This window comes from Bos grunniens, chromosome 5, assembly GCF_055505025.1.
Source record: "Bos grunniens cultivar Pamir isolate PY7600 chromosome 5, Bosgru_T2T1.0, whole genome shotgun sequence".
Taxonomy (NCBI): domain Eukaryota; kingdom Metazoa; phylum Chordata; class Mammalia; order Artiodactyla; family Bovidae; genus Bos; species Bos grunniens.
In genome coordinates this window covers 83,217,923-83,230,728 of record NC_141169.1, presented here as the reverse complement: position 1 = coordinate 83,230,728, position 12,806 = coordinate 83,217,923, and the positions used below count along the sequence as shown (strand labels likewise).

Here is a 12,806-nt window from a genome sequence, read left to right as displayed (position 1 = left end):
GGGTTTATAACACACTTTTTCAGAGGCTGCTCACGTATAGGCACTTTGTCCATTCCCTCCCTGTCGGAGCTTTGAGTAGCTGTTACCCATCCCTACCCTCCTCAGGAGTATGAGTCTGGGTCTCATGTACCCCAGAGCTGCTTTCCTCTGAGCCAGCTGAGGCTAGGTTGGTAGACCTGGGTGGGAAAATAGAAGAGAGATGAGTCACCAGGTTATAAGACCTAAAATGAAGAGATCAGAGTGGGTGAAAAAATTAGAAGTTGAAACTTGCTCAGGCCCCAAATAGTTCTCCATCATATGGGGAACGAAGTTTATAGACATAAAGGAATAACATCATTCCACAGTAGCACAGTAAACTTGGTTCATCTACCTCCTAAAAAGCATGAACATTCATTTTGTGAGATTGTAGTTAACAAGGGTGATAGTAGTGATCAAATTTATCAACATTTATCTTAAAAGTTAAAGTGAGAAGATAGTTTTCTGGCCTGTGCAGCTCCGAAGAAGCTCACGCTATTCCCCAAACCAGGGAGCATAGGAGCAAGACTAGTTATGACATGACAGTGTACATGTTTGAGGGGCCCCTGGGCACGAGCATTTGTGCTGCAATCATTTGATGTCCATCCCTTGAGACACTGGGGATGCAGAGATCAGGAATACAGTCTCTGTAATCAGGGAGCTCACAGTGCAGTCACAGAGACAGATACTGTGAAATTAGGGCTCTTGTGAAGTCATCCTGGTAGGATGTTCCTGGTGGGCTCAAGAAGGCCTTGGAGGAAAGGATGCATGAGCTGTCTTGAAAGTATGTGTCCCAGGGTTTAGAAGGGGGTGGTGCAAGGAGAGAGGTGACAATACAGAGGTAAGAGAGCAGGGTGTGTCCAGAGCAGGGTATGTTGTGCAGAGAGGCAGGCAGGAGTGGGTGTCCTGGAGGTGGTATATAATGTGGACCAGAAGCAAATGAGAGGTCAAGGTTGGCGATCCTGATCAAAGCTGGTGGTCCTAGTCAGAGCATAATAGCTATTTGATAAACACTGTTGAATGAATGAGAAATATACTTGGGTTTTAGACTTAAACCTCTCTTCTTGAGTGACATTGGGCAAATCCATAATTTTGTGCAGTCATCATATAATGGTAAAGTGATGAGATGGTTAGATAGCATCGTCAACTCAATGGACACAAATTTGAGCAAACTCCAGAAGATAGTGGAGGACAGAGGAGTCTGGCGGGCTACAGTCCACGGGGTGGAAAGAGTCAGACACGACCGAGTGACTGAATAACGACAGCAGCAGAGAGAAATGGGGCATTCTTTCAGTTTATCACAAGATCTTCAGATTTACTGACATCTAATACACATTTATCTTTCAAATAGCAGCAACATCCTTTTATGCAAGAAGTAAAAGATCTTGGCTTATTGTAATGAACTTTTGAAATCAACTGCCTTCTTGTTATCATTCCTAAATATTGGTAGCAAAGAGCCAAAACATTTGTTTCCTTTTATTTTGTCCTGTTTTCCGTGCTGCTTTGTTTATTTGAATACTTAACCATTTTTTATGGCTCTTCATTTTAGTGAGCACGAGACTTATTTTTTTCTAACACACAGTCATGAACACGCCCTCTTTTGTGCTTTGCCTTACATCTCTTTGTGAGAGGCTATTCCATTTTCTGAGTGTGTGTTTGTGTTTATGCAGGTGGTTAACATAACATGTACTTTCTTATTTGATTTGTAAATATTTGGTGAGCTCTTGGTATGCTTGAGGTTATGCTAGAAAAATAAAATATTTAAGCCAATTATATCAGGGTCAAGGGTGTTTGAAAATCCTATTGTCTGAAGACATGGGTGAGAAAGTTTAAATATTTTTTTATGGAAAATCTCAAATATATGAAAATGTAGATAAAATAGTATAGTGTTACCCTATGTCCTTATCACCCATCTTCAACAATTATCAAATCATGACTAATCTTGTGTCATCTATATCTCTACCCTTTATTCCCTTCTTTTTATTTTATTTATTTATTTTAGTTTTATCTTAATTTTTGGTTGTGCTGTGCAGCATATGGGATCTTAGTTCCCCAACGAGGGATCAAACCCATACCCCCTGCTTTGGGAGTATGGAGTCTTATCGTTGGACCACCAAGGAAGTGTCCTCCTTCGTTATTTTAAAGCAAATTCCAGATGTTGTATCATTTCATCCATGAATATTTGGTCATCCCTAATATGCCATAAATACTAAAATAATTCCTTAATATCACCAAATACACAATGTTCATATTTCCAGTTCTGCCGTCAATATTATACTTATTTTTACAGTTTGACCAGACTTTTTACATGTGTGTTGTAACATTGACATCAGCCCCACTGCCAACATCTTCACTGTTTTCAGCACTTTTCCTGCCCCTCAACCCCCACTTCTTACCTTGCTACCCTTTTCAGTTGATTCTGAATTCATTTTCTAGGGATGTTAGAGCAGACTGAAGGTGAAAGGATTTGGACTAATAATACAGGGTAGAGGAGGAAACATGTGATAATATATACATAGCAGAGAACCAGAAAGCGAGGATTCTATAAGAATCTTAAAAGTTGTAGGCATAACAACTTAGTAGTTGAAGTTTAAAGGGAGAGATTTTACTGGTTAAAACCTGTATTGCCTCTTCAGAGCTGTTATTTTTTAGATCAAAAGTAGAAGCAGGAGGTGGGGAGAGGAGCTCTGCCCTTGTTTCCCTTGGAAGCCTGTTCCCAACCCCTCTGGGTGGGGCTTGGTGTTCCAGGAGGAAAGAGGACTGCTTGTGCTCTAGCACGGTGACAGAGTGGGCATCAGAATCACGTGGCAGCTCATACAAACCTTGCTCCTAGAATTCGGATTCAGTAGATCTTGGCCAAGGATTTACATATGAACCAGCTCACCGGTGATGCTGTGCCACTGTTGGGCAGTCCCCACACCTTGAGAACCACTCAGCAGTCCTTCCTAGGCCAGTTTTTAAGACATTTCTTTGCTAAGATTGTATTGCTGCCTGCATGGGAAATCGTCTTGTAATTGATTGACATCCCTAGTGAGCATCTTTGGGGGAAAAATTGATGAGAGATCTTGGGTAATTTACATGAAACTATATTGTTTTCATAATGGCCTCATAATAACGTGGTGTTCCACCAGCCTAGTTGAATGTATGTAAACATTCTCTCATTCACTGAAGGGATTTCTTCTTTTAAGTGTCCTTAGTGTCTGTCTCCGGAGAAGGCAATGGCACCCCACTCCAGTACTCTTGTCTGGAAAATCCCATGGATGGAGGAGCCTGGTAGGCTGCAGTCCATGGGGTTGCTAAGAGTCGGACATGACTGAGCGACTTCACTTTCACTTTTCCCTTTCCTTCATTGGAGAAGGAAATGGGAACCCACTCCAGTGTTCTTGCCTGGAGAATCCCAGGGACGGGGGAGCCTGGTGGGCTGCCGTCTCTGGGGTCGCACAAAGTCGGACACGACTGAAGTGACTTAGCAGCAGCAGCAGCAGCAGTAGCAGTATCTGTCTCTGGGCACGGAATTCAAAGTTCTCTTTGAAACATAAAACATTTTACCTAAGGAAAGCTGAGAAAGTTAGGACAAATGTCATTCTCACCAACGTTTAGAAACAGATTCTGTAGTTGTTCTTACAGTCTTTCTTCCCTACTTCACGAAGAGACTGGGCAGCTCTTCCAACCTAAACCATCAGTTAGTCAACAACCCTGTAAAAGTTGTGGTTTTCTGCCAACCTTTAAGCCGCCACACCCATTGCTGGAACTTTCCCTGATATTTTACCTTACTCAAATCTGCTCTAAATGGGTCCTAACCGAGTTTGAAATACACCCAAAATATTTCTTTGTTGGTATTCCTTTACCATTACTGTAAAATATGAATGTTACTTCCAGGAGCTTGCTTTTCCAAGACTTTTCTGAACTTCTTTTCATTAAACCGTTAGAATAGGAAACCACTAGACTGAGGTCTCCTTAAAGCAGAACTGATCTCTGTTTACATCACCCAATAGTAAGGGCTTTCTCCAGTTTGAACTATGACCTTGAACCCAAACCACACTCTTTTGTTGTTGGTAGTTGTATTGTTTGGTGCCTTTTCCTTCAACAAGTCATTGAAATAAGTGTATATTACCTATTTAGAATCCAGAAATAATTTTGGTGTTGTGTGGGAATTATTAGATGGTAAAGTTTTTATTTTCTAAGTGGTTTTGTTCATTCAAAAGATGAAGTTGTAATCAACAGGTTTCTGGGTAAGGAAAGAGTCCGAACATAGGAAGCTGGATATTCTGAGTTTAATTTTAGACCTCAGGTATATATAATTGGATTATTCATTATTCTTTATTCATGATATATTATCATATAAGGCCTGCATATCCTACTTACATTCATTCATTTATTTGGTTCATTTAAAAATATTGTTTCAAAAAAATAAAAAATAAAAATAGTTTCATTTCTAATTTCTAACAACCATCTTCAACCCTAATTTTAAAAATTTGAGGTGAAGCTTACATACAGTGAAGTGAACACATCTTAAATGTACAGTTTGATGAGTTTTGACAAATGTATAAGCTTGAATATATATCCATCAAGATATTGAACAGAAAGTCCCCAGAATTTCCTTGAATCATTCACCACTCCCTGCAAATAATTATTGTTCTACTTTCTTTCACCATAGATTACCTATCTTTTAATTTTACATAAAAGGAATCACATAATACATAGTCATTTATGTCTGACTTCTTTTGCTCCCAGTAATATTTATTAGACTTTTTCACTGTGGAGGAATATTCCATTGTACTGGAGTAGTATTCCATTGTATTAAGTATGTGAAGATGCCCAGGGGAATCTTCCTCTCAGAAATGTTTCTGAGAATAGAGGAAAATCTTGATATAGCATGAGATTTTCTGAGGCCTTTTATTTAAGTTTTCTATTTTTTAAAATACTTTGACTCAGGCATAAAAATTGACATAACCTTATTAACACAGATGCTCATGAAGTTAGGTGGCCACTAAAATAGCTCAAGCGTGGACAAGTCAGAATTTTAATAAATATGGAAGCTCTGTTCTTAACATTAGAACTTTACCACTTTCGGTTGCTGTTCTTAGTCTTCTGTATAATCCTTTAATGCCCATTTGGAATTTATTGAGACTTATTTTGTGGCCTTGCATACACACATGGCCTGGCCTAGTGTGTATAACCTGTGGGTTGAAAAGAATATGTTCTGCATTTGGTTGTTTTGTTCTATAAATTGAGTTAGGTCAAGATGGGTGATAGTATTGCTAAAGTCTGTATTATTACCTGATTTGTTTTCCTACCTGGTCTGTCATTCCAAAAGAAGGTTGAAAAGGAGGAACAAATGAAAGATGGGATAAACAGAAAAAAATGGCAGGACCGTAGAGTTAAATCCAACTATATCGACTATTAAATATAAACGGACTGAATTTGTGTAATTCTCCCTTAGTTGTGTCAGTTTTTGCCTCATGTTATTTGAAGCTCTGTTATTAGTTGCGGAAACATTTATGATGAATTGACTCTTACCATGATAAAATATTCCTCTTTCTAGTAATACTTGATTGAAAGTCACTTTTCACATATTAATATGGCCAATCCTCCTTCCCCAGGCTTATTTACTGTGTGCATAATGTCTAATTTTTCATTCTTATATTTTATATGTCTTTACGTTTAACCAGTCTGACAATCTTGGGCTTTTATTAAAAGTTTAGTCCATTTACATTTAATGTAATGGTAAATTATATGATTGAGTTTAAGTTTATCATTTGCCATTTGATTTATTTTTCTCCCATCAGTTCATTGTTTCACCTTTACTTCCTTCTTTTGGATTAATTGAGGATTTTATTAGTATTCTATCTCATCAACTCAACTGGCTTTTTACTTTGTACAGTTTGGATATATTATATTATGTATTCTTATCACAACCTGCTGTGAATTGGTATTGAACATCTTTGTGCATAATGTAAGAACTTTACCCTCTTCTAATCATTGGGCCAGTAAGAATGTGATTTCCTTCATAAGCCCTAATCACTTTGCATCATGTGGACGGGGGAGTGCCCACAAGTGAAAAGATGTATGAATGTGAACCTCATTCATTATGTATGGTTACCTTTACTCAAGAGCTGAATTCCCCATAGTTTCTACCTGTTTTTATTTTCATTTTAGCCCATTTTGCATTCCCATTACCATTCTGTAAGAGAGTCTGTGAATTCACATCCTTGTACAGTACTTAGTAGTGTCCATTTTTTTGCCAACTGACTGAATATAAAATGATATCACATTGCTGTCTTAAATTCTTTGAGTATTAATAACATTAAGCATCTCTTCATATTTTATATTGGTAAAAGTGTTTCCCTTTTGTTATAATGTCTGTTCATGTCTTTACCTCTCCCATTTTTTAAATCAATTTGTAGTAATTTTTTACTTGGAAACCACTGAACTACCACCTATATTTAACTAAATTTAAAGCAGTCTTTGATCTTTGAATCTGTCATTCTTCCTGACAACTCTATTTAATTTGTGTGCGTGTGTGTTTGCTCAGTCATTCAGTCATGTTGGATTCTTTGAGACTCCGTGGATTGTAGCCTGCCAGGCTCCTTTGTCCATGGAATTTTCCAGACAAGAATACTGGTGTGGGTTGCCATTTCCTCCTCCACGGAATATTCCCCACCCCGGGATAGAACTTGTGTCTCCTGCATTGGCAGGTGGGTTCCTTTACCACTGAGCCATCAGGGACCTCTCCAAATTCCTAACCCCTTGACTCCCTGAGGATAACTGCTCAAATTTCCTCCCTTAGCACCTACCACCTTTGCCATATTATGTACATATTTGTTAATTGTGTTTACTGTCTTATCTTCTCTGTATTATTACATGTAGGCTGCTATGTGATAGGTATAGAGATTGAGAGTAAGCGTCTATAAACTTCTATAACACTTTAATGTTTACATCATATTATATTAAACAAAGACTTGGTCTCTAATAAAATGGAAATTTTTTTTAAAAATTGGTTTTCTCCACCATTTTGAAAAGCATCACCTAGGTTCTTGTACCTCCGTGTCTTAGCATTTGAAAGGTTCATTGAAACAGAGAAGAAATAGATAACTACCTGTCTTTCTTGAAAAAGTGTTCTTGCTCTACACAAATTAGAGTTACTTGCAAAGATTTAGTGGGGTGATGAGAGCTTTTTAATGTGAGCATTATTTTATTTTATTGGTATTCCCCATGATTATAGCTGAGCCTGGCATGTGTCTGTCTGCACACACACACAAATATAGATAGATAGATAGCATCTATTTAGAGCTCTTTGAAGTTCAACATTAAAATGAAAGGAAATGTAGGCCACTTAATTATGTGAAATTCAAGGACCATACACTCTTTGGCTTAATCCTTAATGTTTCTAGAGTATTTAAGCCTGAAGTGTGATCATTCAATTACTGCCCCACCTCTCTGGACTGTGCACTAGCTAAATGTGCTAGTAGATTTTTGAGAACGCCCAGGTTTATAACCTATTAGCCCCTTGATTTCTGGGTGACTGTAAATGCATGCCTTGGGTGTTTTTGTGCTGTAGTGTTTCTACATAAAATGGTAGTGATATTTTATACCTTCTGAAGGGAGTAAGTTCTGGGAAATTCTTTGTTATTGTTCAGTCACCAAATCACGTCCAACTCTTTGCAACCCCATGGATCGTACCACACCAGGCACCTCTGTCCTCCACTATCTCCTGGAGTTTGCTCAGATTCATGTCCATTGAGTTGATGATGCTAGCTAACCATCTCATCCTCTGCCACCCTCTTCTCCTTTTGCCTTCAATGTTTCCTAGCCTCAGAGTCTTTTCCAATGTGTTGACTCTTTGCATCAGGTGGCCAAAGTATTGGAGCTTCAGTATCAGTCCTTCCAATGAATATTCAGAGTTGATTTCCTTTAGGATTGACTGGTTTGATCTTCTTGCTGTCCAAGAGACTGTCAAGAGTCTTCACCAGGAACACAGTTCGAAAGCATTGGTTCTTCAGTGCTCAGCCGTCTTTATGGTCCAACTCTCACATCCATACATGACTACTGGAAAAACCATAGCTTTGACTATGTGAAACTTTGTCAGCAAGGTGATGTCTCTGCTTTTTAATACTCTGTCTAGGTTTGCCATAGCTTTTCTTCCAAGGAGCAAACATCTTTTAATTTCAAGGCTGCAGTCACTGTCCACAGCAAGTTTGGAACCTAAAAAAATAAAATCTCCCACTGTTTGTACTTTTTGCCCTTCTATTTGTCATGAAGTGATGGGACCAGATGTCATGATCTTCGTTTTTTGTAAATGTTGAGTTTCAAGTCAGCTTTTTACTTTCCTCTTTCACTCTCATAAAGAGACTCTTGAGTCCCTCTTTAATTTCTGCCATTAAAGTGGTATTATCTGCATATCTGAGGTTGTTAATATTTCTTTCACCAGTCTTGATTCCAGCTTGTGATTCATTCACCCCAGCATTTCAGATGATGTACTCTGCATAGAAGTTAAATAAGCAGAGTGACAATATACAGCCTTGTCATACTCCTTTCCCAATTTTGCACCAGTCAGTTCTTTCATGTCCAGTTCTAACTGTTGCTGCTTGATCCACATACAGGTTTCTCAGGAGACAAGTAAGGTGGTATGGTAGTCCCATTTCTTTAAGAATTTTCCAGTTTGTTGTGATCCACATAGCCAGAGACTTTAACCTTTGAAATTCTTAGATGAAATATATGAAAACTATCCAATCAGAGTAAGATTTCACAATGATTAATGGCATTTTATGAGAGTGAATGCATAATAGAGAATTGATCTAAGCAGCTGTTTATCAGAACTGTAAATATGTTTGTAAAAATAAAGTGGTAAGACCTAGGTTGCTTAGAAACAGAGGGCAAAGTTTTCTGTTAAGCAGCATATGCTTTATTTCCCAGGTGTTTGCTCCACTACAGTAACTGCCAAATAGCAGGAGCTGTATTTGAGTGTGTTGGGAGAATTTATTTGGATGATTAGCTGGTACCTAAAATGCATTAATTAATATTGAAAATCATAATTTGCCTTTTTTCTTGTTAATGGCCAAATTTTTTGCAAGAATAATTTTAATTTATTTTTTAGCTGGTAAAAGAGTGAGTAGATTGTGACACAATTTCAACCTAACTTTATTTCTCAGATAGGATCAGAGAAACAAAAATTTAATATTACAGTGGAAATCAGATAGACCTAGTTCAAAAACCGGTCTTTGTAAACTTGTTTTTGTAGGCAAAGATCATTATAAAATGAAGAGGGATTTATGCATTTAATAGGGTTTCTCTCGTGACTAAGGATTATGGGTAATTTATATTAATGTGTGGGACTCAATACAGGATATGCACTCATAGGCACTCAATACAGGATAGCCATTGTCACAGTGCAAAATGCCAGTAGGTGTGTGTGTGCTTGTTATGTATGTTCCTGAATCATTTTCTTAGACAAATCTCATGGTAATTCCTTATTGAGGAAAAAAATAAAAATAAAGGCAAAATTGACAAAGCAGAGATTGGGTGGAGCCAGTGCAGATAGAACCAAGTCTCATCTATCTTGCATCCCTCGTGGCCCGGAGCAGGGTTCCACAGCCACCTCTGTTGCCCTCACAGAGACCTAGAGTACAGCATGGAAACCATCCTACTGGAGTTTAAACACTGTGGGTGCAAGAACTGAATCATACTTACTTTATTAACTGATTGGGCATAGCATGAGATCCAGCGGTAGAGTAGGCACACAATGACTGGTCATAGTTTATTAAATGATTCATTTAATTCAGCTCTGATACTTCACAAATTCTCTGTATGTCTCTGCTAGGTGAAGTTATAGTTTGTGTTGAATTATCAAACCTGCCAGGAAGCATATATCATTTGAAGGATGTAATGATAAACATCATTATTGTTTCAGATCTAGGTTGGAATTTGCCCTTGACAAATAACAAGATGATGAGTGATGCAAGTGACATGTTGGCTGCAGCACTGGAGCAGATGGATGGGATTATAGCAGGTAATCTGCATCCTCTGAAAGACACAGTCATGGTATTTACTGGGCTGTCTTGGCTTTTTTTGTTGCAACTCTTTTATAACCTCTACACTTTGATATTTTCATTTATTGTCTTTCTCCAGTGCCTTTAGGTTCCCCGTAGTTCAGTCTTTGTCCTTCTTCCCCAATTTCTGCCAGAATTATTCTTAAATTTTGTTTTATTTATTTTTTTAAACTTTTATTTTATTTTTAAACTTTTCATAATTGTATCAGTTTTGAAAATGTCAAAAAATTCTGGAACCTTCCTGGGCTTCCGATCCAGAGTAAAAGTGACTCTGGTCCGGGTGGTCTGTGGACTGCACTTGGAGGGAGGGATTACTGTTCTACCCAATAATCAGGAATGTTCTCATCATTTCCCTTAAATTCAATATTCACTTTCCCATCAATGACTCTCACATCTATTCATTCTTCCAATTCTTTGCTAAGCTTCAGGACCTTATCTCTACCAGCCAACCAGATAACCTCCCTGCAGTGTCTTACTATAGATGCATCAGTGTCATCATTTAAAACATTGAGCTCACCATCTTTTCTCAGAAGCCCCTCTAGTTGTTGTTTTTTTAATTTAATTTATTTATTTTAATTGGAGGCTAATTACTTTACAATATTTTAGTGGTTTTTGCCATACATTGACATGAATCAGCCATGGGTGTACATGTGTTCCCCATCCTGAGCCCCCCTCCCACCTCCCTTCCCATCCCATCCCTAACGGTCATCCCAGTGCACCAGCCCTGAGCACCCTGTCTCATGCATCGAACCTGTACTGGTGATCTGTTTCATATATGGTGTCTTTATCTTGGCTAATCTCATAGTCCTCCCTCTATACACTTTCTTTTTTTTTTTTTTTTTGCGTCTCTTTATTTTTTTTTATTTTATTTTATTTTTAAACTTTACATAATTGTATTAGTTTTGCCAAATATCAAAATGAATCCATCACAGGTATACATGTGCTCTCCATCCTGAACCCTCCTCCCTCCTCCCTCCCCATACCATCCCTCTGGGTCGTCCCAGTGCACTAGCCCCAAGCATCCAGTATCGTGCATCGAACCTGGACTGGCATCTCGTTTCATACATTATATTTTACATGTTTCAATGCCATTCTCCCAAATCTTCCCACCCTCTCCCTCTCCCACAGAGTCCATAAGACTGTTCCATACATCAGCGTCTCTTTTGCTGTCTCGTACACAGGGTTATTGATATCATCTTTCTAAATTCCATATATATGCGTTAGTATACTGTATTGGTGTTTTTCCTTCTGGCTTACTTCACTCTGTATAATAGGCTCCAGTTTCATCCACCTCATTAGAACTGATTCAAATGAATTCTTTTTAATGGCTGAGTAATACTCCATTGTGTATATGTACCACAGCTTTCTTATCCATTCATCTGCTGATGGACATCTAGGTTGCTTCCATGTCCTGGCTATTATAAACAGTGCTGCGATGAACATTGGGGTACATGTGTCTGTTTCCCTTCTGGTTTCCTCAGTGTGTATGCCCAGCAGTGGGATTGCTGGATCATAAGGCAGTTCTATTTCCAGTTTTTTAAGGAATCTCCACACTGTTCTCCATAGTGGCTGTACTAGTTTGCATTCCCACCAACAGTGTAAGAGGGTTCCCTTTCCTCCACACCCTCTCCAACATTTATTATTTGTAGACTTTTGGATCGCAGCCATTCTGACTGGTGTGAAATGGTACCTCATAAGCAGTTTAAGTCATTCTAGATACGACCCATATGTTCCTCTACTTAGTCAAATTCTGTCAGCTCTGCCTCCTACCAAATTCTCCCAGTCCCTTTCTTCCTCTCTAAAATCTGTTGTGTCTGTGCTACCGTTGTCCTGCTCTACCTAAATAACCCTCCCACTTGATGTCCTTGGTGCACTTGCTTTCCTGCTCTAGTCCACCCTTTTTTCCAGACCACCAGAATCTTTTTTTCTGAAATGCCAGTCTCGGCAATGGAGACACAGACATAAAGAACGGACTTGTGAACACGAGGAGGGAAGGAGAGGGTGGGATGAACTGAGAGAGTAGCACTGAAACATATACGTTATCATATGTAAAATAGATAGCCATTGGGAATTTGCTGAATGGCTTATTCATTCAATTTGGTATTCAAATCTGGTGAGCTCAAATCTGGTGCTCTGTGACAACCTAGAGGGGTGGGAGGTAGGAAGGAGGTTCAAGAGAGAGAGGACATATGTATACCTATGATTCATGTTGGTGTATGGCAGAAACCAGCACAGTATTGTAAAGTAATTATCCTCCCATAAATTTAAAAATCCCAGTCTGATCATCCTCCTTAAGAATCTTCAGCAATTCTCTGTTACAGAAGCTGAGCAAAAGAAGTAGACTATAATCTCCTTGTTTTCTCATCATGGTGAGGGGACTGGCTAGTAGATGAGCCCCTTCATCCCCTGGCACATCCCTCAGGAGTAGTGCTACTTAAGCTCTTCTGTCTTCCATGGGCTTCCCTAGTAGCCCATTGCTTACAATGCAGGATATCTGGGTTCGATCCCTGGGTTGGGAAGATCCTCTGGAGAAGGAAATGACAACCCACTCCAGTATTCTTGCCTGGAAAATCCCATGGACAGAGGAGCCTGGCAGGCTACAGTCCATGGGGTCGCAAGAGTCAGACACGACTTAGTGACTGAAACCACCAAAACCAAGCCCTTCTGTCACATTTTGTGTCTTGTCTCAAGAGAAGGACTTTCATGTATTTGGGAAGGAACCAGTTACAACGAGGAGGTGTC

At 38.9% G+C, this 12,806-nt stretch overlaps 1 protein-coding gene across 18 annotated transcripts in view; it reads left to right on the top strand.

Moving 5' to 3' along the window:
- The window catches only part of PPFIBP1 (PPFIB scaffold protein 1), a 212,127-nt gene that overhangs the window by 126,913 nt on the left and 72,408 nt on the right, over positions 1-12,806 (top strand). For all 18 annotated transcript variants that reach the window (XM_086401617.1, XM_086401612.1, XM_086401613.1 and 15 more), the window contains one exon: positions 9,926-10,024. In XM_086401617.1, coding sequence (XP_086257743.1) covers positions 9,961-10,024 — 64 coding nt within the window. In that variant the 5' untranslated portion in view covers positions 9,926-9,960. The remainder of the gene's footprint in view (positions 1-9,925; positions 10,025-12,806) is intronic.